This window comes from Scardinius erythrophthalmus, assembly GCF_964197995.2.
Source record: "Scardinius erythrophthalmus genome assembly, chromosome: 4".
Taxonomy (NCBI): Eukaryota; Metazoa; Chordata; class Actinopteri; order Cypriniformes; family Leuciscidae; genus Scardinius; species Scardinius erythrophthalmus.
Window position 1 is genome coordinate 15,399,185 of NC_138224.1, and position 18,104 is coordinate 15,417,288.

An 18,104-nucleotide genomic window follows, 5' to 3' on the forward strand; every position below is an offset into this window, starting at 1 on the left:
CTCGTTAAAAGGTTCCCACAGCTTTTAACCAATCAAATTTCATGATTTTTTCAGTTGTTTGTAATTACTGTATAAGGATTTCTATTTGTATGTCAGGTAACAATCCTTGGAATTAAACAGATTTAAACAATTATACTTGTTAGTGTATAAATGTTGACAATAAAGGCAGATTCACACCAAGGACAATAACTATAATGATATAGATATTTAAAACAAAATTGTTCTAAAGAGAGTCCACACAAGAACTATACAGGTAAACTCCAGCTGATGAATGATAAAAAACAGTGACAGCCAATCAGAATCTATCCTGCTTTAAAGAGCTTGAGCATTAAAAGCAACAGACAACAAAACTGCAGCACACATAGTATAAACCGAATGACATCATAGGCTAGTGTGGATGCTAATATAGTTATCGTTCTTGGTGTGAATAGGCCTTAAAAAAAAAAAAAAGTCCTGAGATTTTAATCCGGTCCAATAGAGGACTGACATCATGCTATCCTTGGCCAAAGACCGCTTTGTTTTTATTTAAGCCATCAGCGAGTTGATGTGGATATGGTTTAGAGTAGACAAACCTGTCAACATGCATGTAAGACTTTTTCATGTTTTTGAAAGAAATCTTATGCTCACCATATTTGATAAAAAATAGAGTCAAAACAGTAATATTGTGAAATAGTATTGTAATTTGAATTTTCAGCAGGCGTTAGTGTCACATGATCCTTCGGAGATCATTCTAATTTGCTGATTTGCAGCTCAAGAAACTGTTCATATTATTAATTTTGAAAACAGTTGTGCTGCTTAATATCTTATCATATTTTCATATCTGGTCATATTTTTTCAGAATTTTTTGATGAATAGAAAGTTCAAAAGAACAATTTATTTGAATTAGAAATCTTTTGTAACATAAATATCTATATTGTCACTTTTGATCAATTTAATGCATCCTTGAAGTATTAATTTCTTTCAAAACAAACAAAAAATATCTTACTGAGCTTAAACATTTGAATGGTAGTGTATGAAACCTTTCACACAGGCTTCAGCCATAACAGATCACATGTAGCATGTTTAACATGCTAAGCCATTCATTTGCAATATATGCCAGAACTATAAAACCAATTAGATCAGAGAGCATACACTTTATGGGGTGTTGAGACAATTTTTTAATAAGAAAAACAAATGGAAGAAAATAAAAATTGTTTTAAATGTTAACCCGTTGATTGGAAAACACTGATGACATGGTATTGGGTTGTTTTTTTTTTAAAAAAAGGGAACCTAAAAATATTCCAGCATGTTGATATAAGAACAGAAGTAACACCATAGAAAAATAGAATATATGTATGTACACTCTTGTTTGTACATTTAAACAAAATCAATTTTCAATTTAAAGATGTGATTAAAATGAATAGACTCTTCCTGCTGGCTTGTGAAGGGATGAAGACGCTTTCTGTCTGTGTCGGCTGTGATTTGAAGATGATAGAAACCAAGACAAGACATGTTTGTCTTGTTATTCGTCATGTTATTTCTATTATATTTGAGGCTAGGGTCCTGTTTTTTTTTCTTTTGTGCGTCTGTTTAGATATGCAAAGGTAAAAATGCCTTCATAAAAAGAAGAATGTCTTTCCATCTCAACAGACAGCACATTTCCAGCCCTGATGTCTGAAAGCTAAATGACATTTCCATTATAAAATTCTCCTTCCAAAAAGTAAAATACTTAAGATTCCCACTTGTTAAAAAATGTAAATTCTAAAATTCATACAATTTGCAACCAAACTGGTTTTCCTGTTGTGAATCTGTTGCTGAGGAGCTGAACTCATTGGACGCTACACTCAGAACAGTAGGGTAGTCCTGAGATGGGATGCAGATATGTGTTCAGAGCGTGAAAGCTGCATGTATATGAACACGCTCAGATGGTGTTCCTGCTTTAGAAAGGTTTCGAGCTGAAGTCTGTTGCGAGACGGGAGACGTATGCTTCATAGATGGTGTCCAGGAATGAGGCATCATTCTGAATCACAGAAAGAGAGAACAGAGAATGCAGCGATCAGTCAAACACACTAAGACTGAGGGTCCCTTTTGATAAAAAATTATTAGGCGTGCAAAAAATAAATAAATAAAAATTGCTGGACTTAAATAGAAAATCAAAAATTCTGTTAATGTTAGATATACTACTGTTCAAAAGTTTAAAATAATAATAATAAACTAATAATACTTTTATTCATCAAGGAAGCATTCAATTGATCAAACACAATTGTATAAATTGTCAGTAAAGACATTTATAATGTTGCAAAATATTTATTTTTTACTACTAAATATACTACTAAAAAAGTATCACAGTTTCCACAAAAATATTAAGCAGGACAACTGTTTTCAGCAATCAAGAATGATTTCTGAAGGATCATGTGAGACTGAAGACTAATGGCTGCTAAAAACAAGCTTTGCCATCACAGGAATAAATTAAATTTTAAAATATATTCAAATAGAAAAGTTATTTTAAATTGTACTAATTTCACAATATAATATATAATAAAATACAATTTTATACACATGTATGCACTTTTTTTATATATATATTTATTTATTTATATATATATAAACTGTATTGAGTCAAAATGTTGGTGCATCTCTAAACTATATTATTAATATTGTAATAATCCAGAAGGACATGGGTTTGGTTCTAACCTTGATAAGGTGGATCAATGTAGCCTGTAGTTGAATCTTGCTAAGTGCTCTGGGTTCAGCTGGTTCTGGTTCTGCTCTCATGGCTTTAGTCTGGGCGAACACACTGGGTGACAGGAGGGTGGGGGCTATAGTTGCTGGGATACGCTGCGGTGAGATCACCTGCACCCCCCCCCCCCCCACACACACACACACACACACATATTAAATCACAGGTTTCAGATACAGGATGCTTCAGAATGACTTGCTAATTATCTGAAAGTTGAAGGTGTCTGTGTAAGGAGCATAAATGCAACAGATGCCTAAAGATTCCCAAATAGTTTAATCAAAATAACTGACACTGAATTATTTCACCTGAGTCAAATTGGGTTGGCTGTGACTGGAGCTGCTGACGGTCAAGCTGGGCTGTAGGAGCTCCTGACGGGGATGGAGCTCTTGCTCCTGCTGTACCAACGTGAGCCTCTGCAGAAGCTCATGAGGCGACACCACATTCCCTGCCACTCCAGCAGTCGGCACTTTAGTTGGGACATGGATCAGGTGCTGAGCCAGTGCCGGCCCGGAGGCTTTAGCCATAGGGTGGAATTGGGGCCCCACTCCACACTCTCCCTGACTTAATAGTAAGGAAGGCATGCCAGGGGTGCCTGCCGCAGGAGGAGGGTTCATTAGCAGTTTTTGTATTGGGTCAGGCTGGTTCTGGGCTGCCCCGTTTTCACACGGACGGCTCTCTGGGGATTCAGACAGAGGCTGCAGCAGCGAACCAGACATGAGCTTGTGGATGGCTGGACAGTGCTGCATGGGGGTGCTGGACACCACAGCGCCCCCTGCCGGAGAAGGATCATCATAAGACAGGGAGCGGGCCACCGCAGACCGTGCTGGACCTACCCTGCTGACAGACGAGCTGGGCTGTGGTGAGACAGAGTCCGGCTTTGACTGAGCACCAAACAAAGTGACAACTGAGAGGTGCTTTGTGTCCATTTCTGCATCCTAAGAGAGACAAAAAAATTTTTTTACACATTCAAGCATTTACAGAACACAAACTGAGTCACAAACATGCTGAGAGATTGCACCTGCTGTATTTGTCCCTGAATGTGTGCATCCTGTGCTGGTTTTAGGGGAATGGGTTTAATCAGATGGGGGTTTCCATAGATGACACCACCACTGCCAATTTCTTTCGGCTCGCTGAGTTTTCCCTAAAAAGAGAGAAAAGGGGAAAAAAACATGAGAAAGAAGTGTACTGTGCACTGGTGACCTCTAGTGCATATGATGCACCTTAATAGTTGTGTAAGAAAAGAAAAGACTTTAAGACTTGTGTGTCTCACCTTGTCATAGTCATCTCGTGCTTTAGTAAGCATCTGCATTATATCCACGCCCTGCTCTGCTGATCGTGGAGAGACACAGCCAGGCGCTATTTGTGGCTGTAAATGCTGTTCCAGCCCTGCCAAACTGACACACACATAAAGAAAGAAAGAGTGAGTGTGTGAGAAAGTGAGAGCTAGGGTTAGAAATCAGCAATCCATTCTTGTTGAACTGTTTATTGTTTTTTATAAAGGAAGCAAAAGATTGAAGTGACATTTGGTTTTGTTAACAGCTTTTGATTATATGCCAAAATGGAACAAAGTATTAAAATACTCAGTGTTTCCTCTGCCTCAAAAAGAACAAAATATCAAAGACAAATTGTTAGTTTGAAGTTGGAATTTATTGTGATGAGATAAAAAGATTGGGTACTGCTAAATCAGGGATGTCTAATCCTGCTCCTGGAGGGCCAGATTCAAGCATATGCTGCGTCCCAATTCGCATACTATCCGTCCTAAATATTATTCGAAATTAGAATAAGTGTGTCGCAAATTGTAGTATGTTGAAATGAGTATTCCAAAGATACCCCGATGGTCTACTTTTTCCGGTTAGAATCTGAAGTACAGATCCATGCACACTCTAAAGGCTAATATTTCCCATAACCCATTGCATGTTGGACGAGAATTTTCGATAAGAACAACAAACACGAATAAAAAGTGACATAGCAAATGTGCGAGACTGACGGTTAAGTAGAGAGGCTTATAGAGTTAAGTTATAGAGGTTTAGTAATTACCGTAGTCTTGAGATGACAACACGAGCTGTTCATGTCCTCGGACTGGGAATTATGCGTTTCTATGGCAACACTCAACGCCTAAATTAATCTGCAGCGGTCAGGTGGTACAGCATTGTGAACTTTTATAAAGATACTTTTGGTCATTAACTTTTAAATGCATCATTACGCAAATACATGAGGACAGTTCTCTGCATGAAAGACCCACGACTGGCAGATCGACGCATACTTAATTTCTCTCCAATACAATAGGAAATTAAATTAAATTGAATGTGGAGAATTTTAACTGTGAAAATATGATTGACAGGGCAACTAAGCGACAGAGTGGTCCGTTAAAGACGCAATTATGATGAATTAGGTCTCAAAGCTTGCCTATTTTTCTACAACTTACTCAAAAGTATGTCCTTTTTATTCACAAAAACAGTACATACTTTTAGGGCAGGGTTTCTCAAACTCGGTCCTGGAGGGCCACTGTCCTGCACAGTTTAGCTCCAACCCTAATTAAACACACCTGAGCAAGTTAATCAATGTCTTCAGGATCACTAGAAACTCACAGCTAGGTGTGTTTGATCAGGGTTGGAGCTAAACTGTGCAGGACAGTGGCCCTCCAGGACCGAGTTTGAGAAACCCTGTTTTAGAGCGTAGTATAAGTAGCCGAATTGGGATGTAGCAAGAGTTTAGCTCTCGCCCTATTTAAACACATCTGAATCAGCCAATCAAGGTCTTCAGTATCACTAGAAACTTCCAGGCATTTGTGTTGAAGCTTAACTTTGCAGGTCAGTGGAAGATTAGACACCTCTCCAGAAGGAAGATTAGACACCTCTGTATTAAATCAGGTTTTTTATTGCATTGTCCTCGTCATTTGCAGCAAAACAAGTGTAGCCCAATTTGGGAATGAAAGAATTATGAGTAGGCTCTTGTAATGAAAGCCTAAAAAAGTTAAGTCTTGAATCAGCAATGTATTGTTACTATGTAAGGTTTAATTATTAGACACATTCTGGAAATTAAAACATTAACATGTGTTAAGGATATGTTATGATTCATCATAAATGTACTAGAAGACTAATTAAGAAAATTGTTAAGGAATAGGAATCATTACATTTAATTGAAATCAGAACCAGAATCATCCCAAGAGTTTGCAAATAGAGGAAAAACTCACTTCTTCATGAGTTCCGCTATACGCTGACAGTCTTCTTTATCATAGAACCAGATGCCAAAGATGGACACTGCCAATACATATACACACACAGATTAATATAAACATCAATCACATTTAAATCAAAATCAATCATGATCAGAAGAAAAAACAAATGTTTAGCACATGATCAAAATAACCAGTGGAAAAGGACCACTGAAACTGACAGCATATATGCACTAAAAATGCCATCGTACATACACACACTCCACTCTAGCCGACATTCCTTTCCCAAACAGTCCAAACTCCCAAGTGCCCAAGCAGAACTCGAGCCAACTGCTGTGCCAGTACACCAAAATGTTCTTAAACACCAAGATGAAGTCTTCAGATGCGTGTATTAACAGTCACTGGTCAACCGTATTGGGAACAGAGATTTCAGTGATGGGTTCAGACTGTGGTTCCTCATGAATCCCTTATGAACTAAACTTAGAGCCTGGTGCTGACAGCTGAATCAGGACCTGTTCCATTCACCTCCAGAAGTAGCAGAGTGATAACAAAACCCAGAGCAGTAAAAGACAGCGAGAGAGTGAGAGAGAGAGAGAGAGAGAGAGAGAGAGAGAGAGAGAGAGAGAGAGAGAGAAAGGGCTGGTGCTATATTCACAACCGTTCATTCTCAGAGCAGAGTGCACCACATGGGTCAGCGCCTGGGGGAAAAACCCAAACAAAATACTGCCTGGGAACCGAACAACACATCTCAGAGAGCGTAAGAGAGGGGGATGAGAACAAGGAGGAGGAGTGAGAGAGTGATGAGAGGACACGGCAAATGCTTTTGATGTTGAACTCCGCAAAACACAACAAAGAGAAAAGAAAAACTGAGACCCAAACTGTCTACCCTCGCTCGTGTCAGACAGAGTTTCTGAATGGAGCTGAATCCACACACGCACTGAGGAGACTGTGAACTTCTGACCGACTTCAATCTGCCGACAAAAGCTTCAATCTGCCGAGGATTCAAATCTCAGAAAGAGAAAGAAGATGCTGCGGGGGCTGTTCAGTCGACGCAGGCTGAAGCATGAGCGACTGGAGGAGGAAGTGGAGGTGCGGTTCAAAGGAAAGCTTGTGTCGGAGAGAGAGCTGGGCTACACGTTTGTGCGGCCAGGAGGTAAGAGCTTCGTATACTTAACAGTCCTGCTGAAAGACTCCAGCCACACTGTCACAAATCACAACCACAACACTGCGTTTGTTTAAGAGACGAGCTGACAGAATCCAGCACCCTCGGCACATGAGGGAGAGCGTTGAGTAGAAGATAAACTTACTTCCCATTGTCTAAAACCTCATTAGTAGTGTTTGCAAATTATTATTGTTGCCCATACCAAGTATTAAAAAAAGTAACTCTGGAACCGTTTGTTCAGTTGGGATACGAACAATACCTCAAACTAGGTCTGCATGATTTGAAATTGCTTCTTTTTTTTTTTTTATCCAGGTTTACACAGTTTGTAGGGCTGTACATTTTGCCAGTTTTGTGATTATATATCATTTTGGCAATTATATAAAATAATAATAACAATAATAATTATATAATAATAATTACTATTATTATTACTACATAAAAATGACAAAAAACAAAACAAAATAAATTACTTGAAGTGTAATTTCTCTTAAATAAAAGGAGTATTTAAGAAAATAATATACGGATCATTTTATTTTACAACTATAAAAATACAATGTTAATATTTAAGTCTGTCTTTTTTTGTGTGTGTGAACCGAGCCACTCAAAACACTGGCAGATAATGTGCTGCTTCACTCTAAAACACGCAGCGCATTTATTGAATTAAAACAGGCAAATGAGATTCCTTTGACTTGCATCGAATGAGGGACAAAAGCCATATCTAGAAACCAGAATAGAGTGCAGCAGGAACATTTCTAAAAAACTGTAAATTAGTTTTTCCGTGCTTTTGGTTCCATCACCTGAAGTCAGTAGGTTTTTTGAATGGGTTTGCTAATAAGTGGGAAAATAGGATAATAGAGGTTGTCGGATACATTAAATGTCATCACGTCGATAACTCATCGACTAACTAGTCTGCTTTTAAAGCCTTGTTGTGTTTATACTTGCTTTTATTTCAGGCAGTTGTATTTACACACTTTAAAATTCATAAACATTAATTTGTGAAGATTATCTTGAAGAACAAACAGTGTAAGAACCATAAACTTTTGTTAGACACAGAGCTTATTTTCTGCAATAATCCAAAAGTCAAGGGAAAAATCCTACAGGCTTTTTGTTGAGGGAACCATGATGATGTTAACTTCCAGGTTGGCCAACAAAATGATGTCATCCCTACAGAACTCTATCATTGAGACTTGTTGGTGGGCTCTTTTGACTGTAAGAAACTACCCAGAACACCCTAGAATGAGCCAGAACACCTTAGTAGTCACATAAGGTATCAATGAACTAAGAACCACTTAAAACATCTTACCAACTGCAAAGCAAGGCTTTGGCTACCACTCACAACATTCTAAGGAGGCAGCGAGTATAAAGGTTCCCGTCAGACAGTTAGCAGTAGCACAGATTTTCACCATCACTGCAAAGCTCAAACATCAGTTATGGACTATGATTCATGTAATCAGCCTGAAGTACTTCAGGCTTTTCCGCATGCACTCTATTTGCAGGTTCCTTTATCATGAATTTCCTTGGAAGTCTGTGCATGTGTGCGTGTGAGAGGGGCTTGTTATCTAATCACGATTGGCTGGTCGGGTCTGTGATGCTGGCAGGAAACTGGAAGAGAAACACACACACACACACTTCTCTGCACCATATAAGGCACTGTGGCTCTGGAGCCTTTCATGCAGGCAGGCCTGCCAGCGATCTCTGATCTCTCTCTCCACACACACAGACGCCAGTCTGACAGCTCTCTCAATCCAGACACACTTTTATTGCTACAAGTTCATTTTTTGAATGGATACAACCGTGTGCTCCCTACCCTGTTTATACCTGGTATTAACATCCGTTTCCAGCCATCTGTTTGACACTGGCTGCTAAATACACACCCAAATGGGGTCCAAAACATTTCTGAAATTCATTCACATCAACCACATTCAGGGTGGTCAAAGCCATTGCACTCATAAAGTTAACTTCCCTTGTCCACATTTTGCACGGTCGGCTGATGTCTGATTTTTGTGTCTGCGCTCCCTAGTGCGTGGATTTGCAGTGATTTGAACACGGAAAATGAAGTATACCAGGGTCTTACATGCTCATGAGTTTGAACAAAGCAAAGGACCACCCATTTCAGATTCAGATTCAACTTAGGTTTATGGAAATACTACAAGGTGTTAACATTGATGTCTCAGCGGACTACTTATAATGAAATCACCCAAGACGGGTCTTAATAACAAATGTAAAGAGAGTCATTTTGTTTGCTGAACACCAGAGTTTTAAATTTCCCTGAAAGCATAGACCAAGAAATAATAGATGAACCCATCTCCCAAAATCTCATGTACAATCCCTCATGAAGGCATTCTTGTAGCTTAAGCATTAGAGCAATCGCAATATTATGGGTTTGATTCCTAGGGAATGCATGCACCGATCAAATGTATATCTTGAATGCAATGCAAGTCGCTTTCGATAATACTGCATAAATGTAGACGTATAATGCACAATCCGTTTTTTTTAATCCAGTCTGTTATAACATAGACATTTTTGACATAGCTACTTTACTCTCATCTCATTATGTAAAGATTCATTTATGAAAAACAACTCGATATTTTTTTACTCTTTAAGTTTTACTTTTTAAAATATTTTACAAATATAGAGACTTACGGCGAGCATTCCTGTACAGGAGAAATGGATGCTGCAGCTGGAAATCTAAGTCTTTTGTGATGGGTTCAGTCAGGTTGTCCATACTCAAGCGATTCAGGATGGTGAAGCCATGCCTGGGGGAGGCAAGCCTGATGCACAGAAAACTGACATTAAAACTCACAACATGAGTGGGAAAATAAACCTTATAAGTCTGCAGGACCTAAACATCTGTGAGTGGGAGTTTTGCAGTGTTAGTGCAGTCAAGTGTATTTTATCAGAAGGCTGAAGAATATCATGAAGGTTATTTCTGTGATCCTTTGAACCACTTCAGATATTTAGGGCTCTGATTCAAGACCACGTGTGTGTGTGTGTGTGTGTGTGTGTGTGTGTGTGTTGCTTCACTGCTGAAAACATACAAACCTGTTATAGACAAACAGAGTTCCCTCCACATCTGTCTTTTCCTGCAGACAAAAATTAAACATTTGTATTTTTCTATTTATTAATATTTAACATAGACAAGTATTTTTTTTTACATTCAATCATTAATATTTATAGCTTCTTAACAATATTAATTAATATGCAATTAATACTGTCAATAATGGTAAATAATCTACCATTAATACAGTCATCATTAATGGTGTTGATATCATTGTTTACCCATTCATTAGTGGTATTGTTGAAGGTGTAGAGAGCTACTTGGCTGGCCAGGTCTGTGATGCTGCTGATATAAGGATCGAGTCTCTTCAGGGCAGACAGACTCATGGACAAACAGTTCCCGACGCCTCCTGTGATTGCAGTCATGGCTCCAGCCCTGTTCTAGAAATAAAAACATTCAGACTCAAGATTACAATTTAAAACATTCAAATCAAAGAGTTTATTTCCGACAGCTGTCAGGCCGCTCAATAAATAGTCTTAGAGAGAATAACTATATTACCCCGCAGGAAATTGTTTGCATGCACACCATCATAGCCTATTAGGAATATTTTTGCACAGAAATCTCCTTTATCTGAAATATATTTCATTTCGGTGGTATTTATATTGCACAGTGTGTTTTTTTTTCTGCATACCTGCATATTGTCTAGTATGTCTTGTATATATGATCAAAAGCTGTACCTACAACAATCTCCACCAGCCCAGTTGTGTATCTCAATAGTTAGCTTTTTACCTCTAAACATGTAACTTACATATAAAATTGAATAAAAATGATAGTTTAAAAAAGAGGTTAAAAACGATCAAACCTGAATGTATTTAAATATTTGATAAAAGTAGGCCTGTTGAAGTTGTGAATGTCATTACATTTAACAGAAATTTACACAAATCAGGGCTGTATGTTTATGCATTAAATTAATGGAATAAAGAAGGGATTTTTAAAAAAACAAAAACAAATGTGTGGCACGTGCCCGTGCAAAACTCACATCCATGAAGTGTGGTTGATAAGGAGATGCTATGCGGTTGCTACAGTATCCTAACTGTTTGTTTACTTGCCCGGGTCAAAAGATCCCACCCCAAAGTATTTTAATGTATTCAGACAGACTGCTTGATTTGGTTCGGGTCGCAAGCCAAGCCGTAAATGCGATTGCTTAGAAAATATAATAGCGCGTCTCAATTTGAGTCACCATTCTGTAGCACATTGTGAAAGTAAAGTAAGTTAACTTACTCACAGAACTTTCATTTTGCGGAGTAGCAGTTGCCCAAATCCGCAACAGTGTATGGAAAATAGTAATACTGGTGCTAATACAAATACTGACCACTAATAATGGAATAATTCATGCATCTATAAGTTTACAAATAAATAAATGAGGCCTTGGTGAGCTGCTGTTGCTCCGTTATAGATCGAACTGGAGTGAAACTTACCTGCACTTCAAATATCGCACAAATCCTAAAATTCCTTTAAAACGAGGTCCAACTCTGTAAAATAGCACGGGGGCACTTTATTTCACGCTCCGGTCTACTGGTATATGTTTCCAATGTTCTGCGAATCAGTAAAACAGGAATATAGCGCTTCATTTCACTTATCTAACTCTTGACCCACTGCCGTTCTCGCCATGTTTGCGCTGACAAGAAGACAGAACGAGCTGATCGCTGATCGCTGAGAGGAAGACACACAGGAAAAGTAATCAATGAGCGTGAATAACCGATGAGCCCGAAAACACCGCCCCCTACAGCTGTATTGAGCTCACCTGAAACCCCACCAGACCTTTAATTTACATCATGGCCATTGACTAACGAAGTGTGCTGACGCTGCATCCAGTGGAGAGCTTGAGGATTTGAAATTGTCGCATTCCTGTACTATTCCTGTTCTGGTAGGCATTTTGCAATTGTTTGTTTGAATGTCCTCCCTAAAACATATTTCGCATTTCGCAACCCAGAAGCCTTGCTGCAGTTTTAATAGTCAAACCTCTGTCATTTTTTTAATGGCTCTTCACGTGGAAATCACATATTTGTTGTATCATTTCCCCCATACTATCTGACTCTTTTGACTTAATAAATTGATCAAGTCTCACTGCAAATTATGCATTTTTACAATTGCATGATGCTGCATTCATACCAGCAACACAACATAAACAAACAAAAAGCCGCGTGCACTGTCAACTTAGGACTCTACATTAAGGTTGCAACAGGGAAAACCTAGAAACTGAATGGTACTATTGTGCCCTTGAGCAAGACACCAGGGTTGCTTCAGGGTGACTGTCAAATTATATAGTGTTTTCCAAGTCAATTTACCATCTAAAGGTCACTCAACAGCACTTTACTAACACGCCACTAGAGGGCATCACTACACAATTCCTCGTGGTTTATCATCGTTCTCGGCAGGATTTTAAACCTTTCCCAGAAAACACATCAGCCAGTGCAGTTTTTTTATGTTAAAAATATTCAGTACACATAATGACAAAATTTTGTTCAAAAAAGTTATTTAACTTTGTCAATTAACAATCACTTTAGACCTAAAGCAAATAGGTTAAGAAACAGTATACAGAAGGGAAGAGGATGTGTGGCCTCAGTTATGTTTAGTTAATTTGGAAATTGGTATAATTATAGTGTTAGTAAAAAAATCATGTAGAGCACGACCACTGTTGTATATCATATTCAGTGTGCAGACAGACATGATTAGTCTTGACATTTGAAATGTGGGTCTGGAAGAGGATATTTGTAATCTTTTAAGTGGCGAATTAACCTAACAAATTTTCCTTCTGCACCGATGCCTGTGATTCTCTGGATCCCTGGATTCCCAGAGGCTTGTGATTACAGAGTGGCACTGAAAAACACTTTGCGAACTTTTCCTATGTGCTTTGTGCATACCAAAGTTAATCAATTATTTGGGGAAGCTGAAGGGAAACCGTTGACCTCTGTCATGAACTTTTGTTCAAAGCCAAATCCAATCAAAGAACTTGGTCGTAAATTAAATGTCGGGGAACCTTGTTCTTCCTTCATCCAGGGGAACATCGGAAAACCTGCAATTCTTAGTGTCTCTTCTTTCTTACGCACTATGATTCTTCTGACTGATTGAATAGGCCTACTCAAAACAAATTCAAGCGCAAGAGAGAGAGAAAGGATAATCTGGGGCCAGGGGTGTCTCTTGGGATATGTGAAGTTTTCTCATGGCTGGAGGGAGGGACCAGGGAAGGGCCTGCTAAATTCGTACAAGGCCGTAACTTGCTGATGAAAGATTCTCAGTCATCTTGCAGAAATTCCCAGGCCCCATCGTCCCCTTTATCAGAGCCCGCCAGTCCTCAGGAAACCGCTTGTCCTGCCATGGGAGTATCAGGTCGGTTAAAGCTCTGCTGAAGGGAAAAAATTGTCCCGGCACCTGCTGCTGCTGCTGCTGCATGGGGAACTCAACATTCACCCATTTAAGTGGCATCCCAGCAACCAGCAGGAAGTGGATAATGTCTAAACATGGTGCATGGAGCCGTGACGGTGAGCGTATATACACCAGATTCGTTGTGGTACAAATCACCTTCTCAAATGTTTCTGGACTGTAAAAGAAATTGAAACGCTTCACTGTGTTGGAGCTGATTTGCCTCGATTTCCCCAAGTTTGCTCTCTCCCTCAAGAGATACAGCCCCGTGTGGAAAAGCGTGGAGGATTTATTCTCCTTTCTAGCGCAGTCACATCTGGAAGCAGTCAGGGAGTCTACAGGGGAGGGGGTTTGGTCGTCAGATCATTGCAGAGAGGCTGGTGGTGTGCGCTCTCTCTCCGCAGGGCCACAGACTGACTACTCCCCTTTCTCTCCAATATGGACTGGACGCGGCCGATTCTGCACTCTGTTTCCTAACGAGGCGCGACGCAAACTACGCCTGTTGTGGAACATCTCAGATGGAGTCGATCATACGCGAAGATCGAAGCCCGTGAGATCTGGAATATACACACCTTTTACCTTTTGCTGCGCTTTCTGAAACGGTCTCTGAAACTACGCCCGCTTTTCCTGCGCTTTTCCTGCGCTTCTTCTGGCTGTTGCAGCATCATTTTCGAACCTTTTCCGAGCCAATCGCGCCGATTTGATTATCGATTATCAGCAAGCGGCGCTGGTATCATGTTTCTTAGGTAGGGCCTGGATGTTCCAAAGATGCACTGGTTCGTTTTCTTAGGTGGCTCCTGCGAATATCCTTTCCTGATCTTTAGCTCCATAATGGGGATCAGGTAATATTAACTAAGCCGCAAGAGAAGGAATATCTTACGCTTTGCGTTTTTCATTTTTTGCTTCCCCCCCCCTTTTCTTTCATTTCTTTCCCTTGGGTTGTTTTTTCCTACCCCCTTCTCTTTTTTTTCAACCTTTTCTTCATTCACCATCGGATAAAGCTGGACCACATATATGGTAAATGAAAGCAAAAACATGTACATACCGGAGGACACCCTTGAAAACCATCAAGGTAATTTTTCCATTTGTCTTCCCTCTGTTTGGAAACTGTGTGTGTGTGTGTGTGTGTGTGTGTGTGTGTGTGTGTGTGTGTGTGTGTGTGTGCCATATGGATGTGTTGGGGGTGTATGATGAGTGTGTTGGCATTATCATGGGCATGACGCGGGGGTGTACCCGAACCTATCCATTTTCAAACACACTATATGCGCACTGAAATCGCTTTTGGAAGACGATCAACAAATGGCATGAAATATAGCCACTCATGCCCGACAGCTATTCTAATATTATTTTTGGAGGGAAATGCATATATGTAGTTGATGAACTTGTTGGTTGGCTCGTGCGGCTGCTTATGGACACGCCACGGCTTGATCATGTATCATGTGGTCACAGACGCGCGCACAGATGTCAATCGATTATCCTGTCAGCTACTTCAGACTTAAAATGGCCTTTAATCATTTTGTGCGGCCAGACTGCATTGATCACAGTCCAACAGCTCAAATGAACTCGGGGTGGTGTTATCGGCGCATCAGTGATTATTCTCTTCAGAGCATCTCAAATGGTGAAATGAAGCACCATCACTCATGCCCCCTCATTCTCGTGTTCATCTGTTGAATTTCATTTCTTTTGAGACAGCTGGTGTGGCGCAGCAGTCTCCACAGGTTGCGTGCTTTTAACGCTTGCGCAAAGCGAAGAGTCTCAGTCTTTTCCCTTTACAAGATTCCCCTCCATCCAGGGCCTCCTGTTGGCGCCGTGGCAACGGAGCTGCCGACCCATAGCAACAGCGTGGCTCATGATAAGCCCGCTCCCCGCGCGCGCACCTGCCGCACCTGAGTGAACAAACGCATCCGAGCAAAACCTGTAAATTGCGGCCAATAATGCAGCTCCGCCCCTTCAGGCCCACTGCACATCTGTCATGCAAAAAGCTAGTTGATTATGACAGCTGAAATAATGATGTTTCTTTTGCACTGTGTCTGTGAGGGACAGTTGTGCGTTTTCATAGCCGATTGAATACACTGACACACACTCTTTGTTGGTATTAAAATAGAAACAGGGCGACAATGATGGGAAAAGGATTTAGAGGGCCAATTTTAGATGCTTTGTTGTGTCAGCTAGCTTTGACAGTAAACGTTTATCTTTTGATCTGCATGTCGTTTTGTCCTATTCAGATTTGCGTCTTACAAATTCCCTCTTGATGTCGAAACGTTTCTGATCACTTTTCAGTTTCTTTAAATGTGCACTGAGTAGAAAAGTTTTATTCCTAATGACATAAAGTTTTTGAGAAATATTTAAATGATGCATTCTTACATAAGTTATGGTCTTTTTAGACCAAACTGTTTTATTCTGCTTGAAGCAAGTCACCCCATTATGTTGCAATCACATGACCAGCTGTGTCAGGCAATAGACTGTTACTAATAATAATTATTAAAATAATAATATGAATCTATAAAGCGCTATACAAAGCATAAAAAAGTATGCAACACAGCCCAAGAGAGAAAAGTACAAAAAAGCAGCCATCCACTTAACTTCCAACAATGGGGAAAAAAGTAATTGAGATTAAATCCAAGAATTTTATATTATAAGAATGTATTATTAATGTGTTTGGTATGAGACAGGGAAAAACTTTGAACAAAACTGAAAGATAAACAAAACAGCTTTGTAAACCAATTTTGTGCCTCCAGGCCCAAATGTTTACTGTTTTCACCTTTATCATTATCTAACTAAATGATTTACCTAGCCTTTAGTAGACAGAGCAGGATCTCCATGGTGGCCTGTAGCCCAGCAGATGTTCATGTTTGTGTTGTGTTGTCGTCTACCGCTGCTGACAAGGACTTGCTTTCAGGTAAACACAACCTCAGTCAATCACAGGTCCAGGGCAGTGCAACGTATCACAGCCAAACATGAACCTCTTCTGCTGTACAAACACTCAAACAGCAGGAAAATGGAAAGCGTGTTTTCTGCGCTATGATACACCGTCACTTTCTGGAATGTTAAATATGACTCATGAAGTGCTTGAATGTCTGTGTCTGAACAAGCAGTACTGAGAAACACACGCATACACACATTTTGTACGATTTTTACTCTGCAGTTGTGGGGAAAATGCAAAATTAATGAAATCATTGCTGATGTCACAGTCATGCTGTAATGATGCTATTGATTTTTCATGTCACTCCAGTCATTTGAGGCTTTTTCTTGAACGTTGTTACAATGTAGCACGAGGAGACATTTACGGAGTGGCTTTAAAGGTTTTGCGAGTGCTTAGTATGTGCATTCCTTTCTCTTTGGCTCTTTTTTTCTCTTGAAGGTTGTTGGTTCCCTTGACGCTCACTGGTAATTAGGGTGGCATTATCTAGCTTCTTTCTCGGCTTTGTGCCAGGTTAATTTGACAGGTAATTCGTGTCATTAGCTAAATGAATATGTTTATGATAGATTTCAAAATGTCTGACGAGCCTCTAGGACGCCATCTCGGATGACTGTCTGTCTGTCTGTCTGTCTGACAGACAGGCGATCTGTCCCGGACTTTTCCTTCTTGTGCAGAATGATCGAGCATTTATTGCTTCTGTTTCACTGTCAAACACATGCAGGTCTCCAAAGTCCCATGCAAGTGCACCCAAGTTATTCGATTCCTGGAATACGTTTGCTAATGTTGTTTGTTCAATGCGTTGTTTAATGTTTACCTAACGAATATTTAAGGCAGCTAAACCTGGACCAACATAAATCCTTCATGAGCGTGAAGTCGAGAAAGTTGTCAGTTTGTTTATTGCCGTGGCTGCAACTAAGAGCATCTGCCGTCACACAGAGATCGTCACCAGTTTCTTGCCTTCCTCATTCGACACTGTGTATTCTGAAACGTAAGGACAAAGATGTGAATCTTTACAGATCCAATTGATTTTGGTTCCTGTCTAGATATAACGACTTATCCACTTTAGCATTTTCTATTTAATCACTGTTTATTCATTCAAATCTGAAATGTAATTTGAGATGTGTAGAAATATGCCAAAGTGTATTAGGATGCCAAAGTAATTAGGCTGCATTGCCTGCGAGACTTCTCAATCTGCGGAGCAGTTGGTGCTGGTCACTGTGGGATTGTGGGACACATTAGGTGTCGTAACATAACAATCACAGGAGAGCGTTTGGTCTTAGCAACACTCAGGACTTATTAGCTGTCTGTAAAAACATGCATGTTGAGCACAAATCATCTGCTCTCGCTTCTGCTTAACATCAGTGCTTGTGTTTCTAGCCAGAGCACTTTCATATATGTTTACTGTATTTAAATTATTGTGGCATGTTACTTTAATATGTTGGTAATCACATGCTGGACACTGTAAGTAGTCATTTAGCAAATACTTTTATCCAAAATGACTCACAGTACACTTGTTGCTTTGGCAATCCCCCTGGAGCAACCTAAGGTTAAGTGCACAGTTGTGATTACTGCATAATTTGCTCATAATACGGCCAATATCATCATTACTGTAATGGAAAATTCGTTTACTAATGAATAAAATATAGCTGATTTTTAAAATGGTTTTAATGCTCTATTTCTGTTAATGTTGTATGAGCATTTTTATGA

General features: G+C 39.7%; 2 protein-coding genes across 6 annotated transcripts in view; one reads left to right on the forward strand and one right to left on the reverse strand.

Moving 5' to 3' along the window:
- Positions 1-489: 489 nt before the first annotated feature.
- Positions 490-11,766, reverse strand: dcp1b (decapping mRNA 1B). Of its 3 annotated transcripts, XR_014029959.1 has the most exons (11): positions 11,533-11,766; positions 10,336-10,494; positions 10,099-10,139; positions 9,700-9,827; positions 5,913-5,979; positions 3,990-4,113; positions 3,738-3,860; positions 3,025-3,654; positions 2,674-2,832; positions 1,722-1,999; positions 1,139-1,269 (listed from the first exon to the last, which is right to left on the reverse strand). XR_014029959.1 is itself a non-coding variant. In XM_081362711.1 (10 exons), the coding sequence occupies exons 2-10, from the start codon at positions 10,477-10,479 to the stop codon at positions 1,919-1,921; spliced, it is 1,497 nt and encodes a 498-aa protein (XP_081218837.1). In that variant the 5' UTR covers positions 10,480-10,494; positions 11,533-11,766; the 3' UTR covers positions 490-1,918. The 3 variants fall into 3 exon arrangements, 2 of the variants coding, with proteins under 2 accessions (XP_081218837.1, XP_081218838.1); XM_081362711.1 differs by having other exon boundaries at positions 490-1,999; XM_081362712.1 differs by having other exon boundaries at positions 847-1,999; positions 10,336-10,489; positions 11,533-11,722.
- Positions 6,558-18,104, forward strand: part of cacna1c (calcium channel, voltage-dependent, L type, alpha 1C subunit) — a 132,919-nt gene continuing 121,372 nt past the window's right edge. For all 3 annotated transcript variants that reach the window (XM_081362705.1, XM_081362703.1, XM_081362704.1), the window contains exon 1: positions 6,558-7,047. In XM_081362705.1, the coding sequence (XP_081218831.1) occupies positions 6,921-7,047 (127 nt within the window). In that variant the 5' untranslated portion in view covers positions 6,558-6,920. The remainder of the gene's footprint in view (positions 7,048-18,104) is intronic.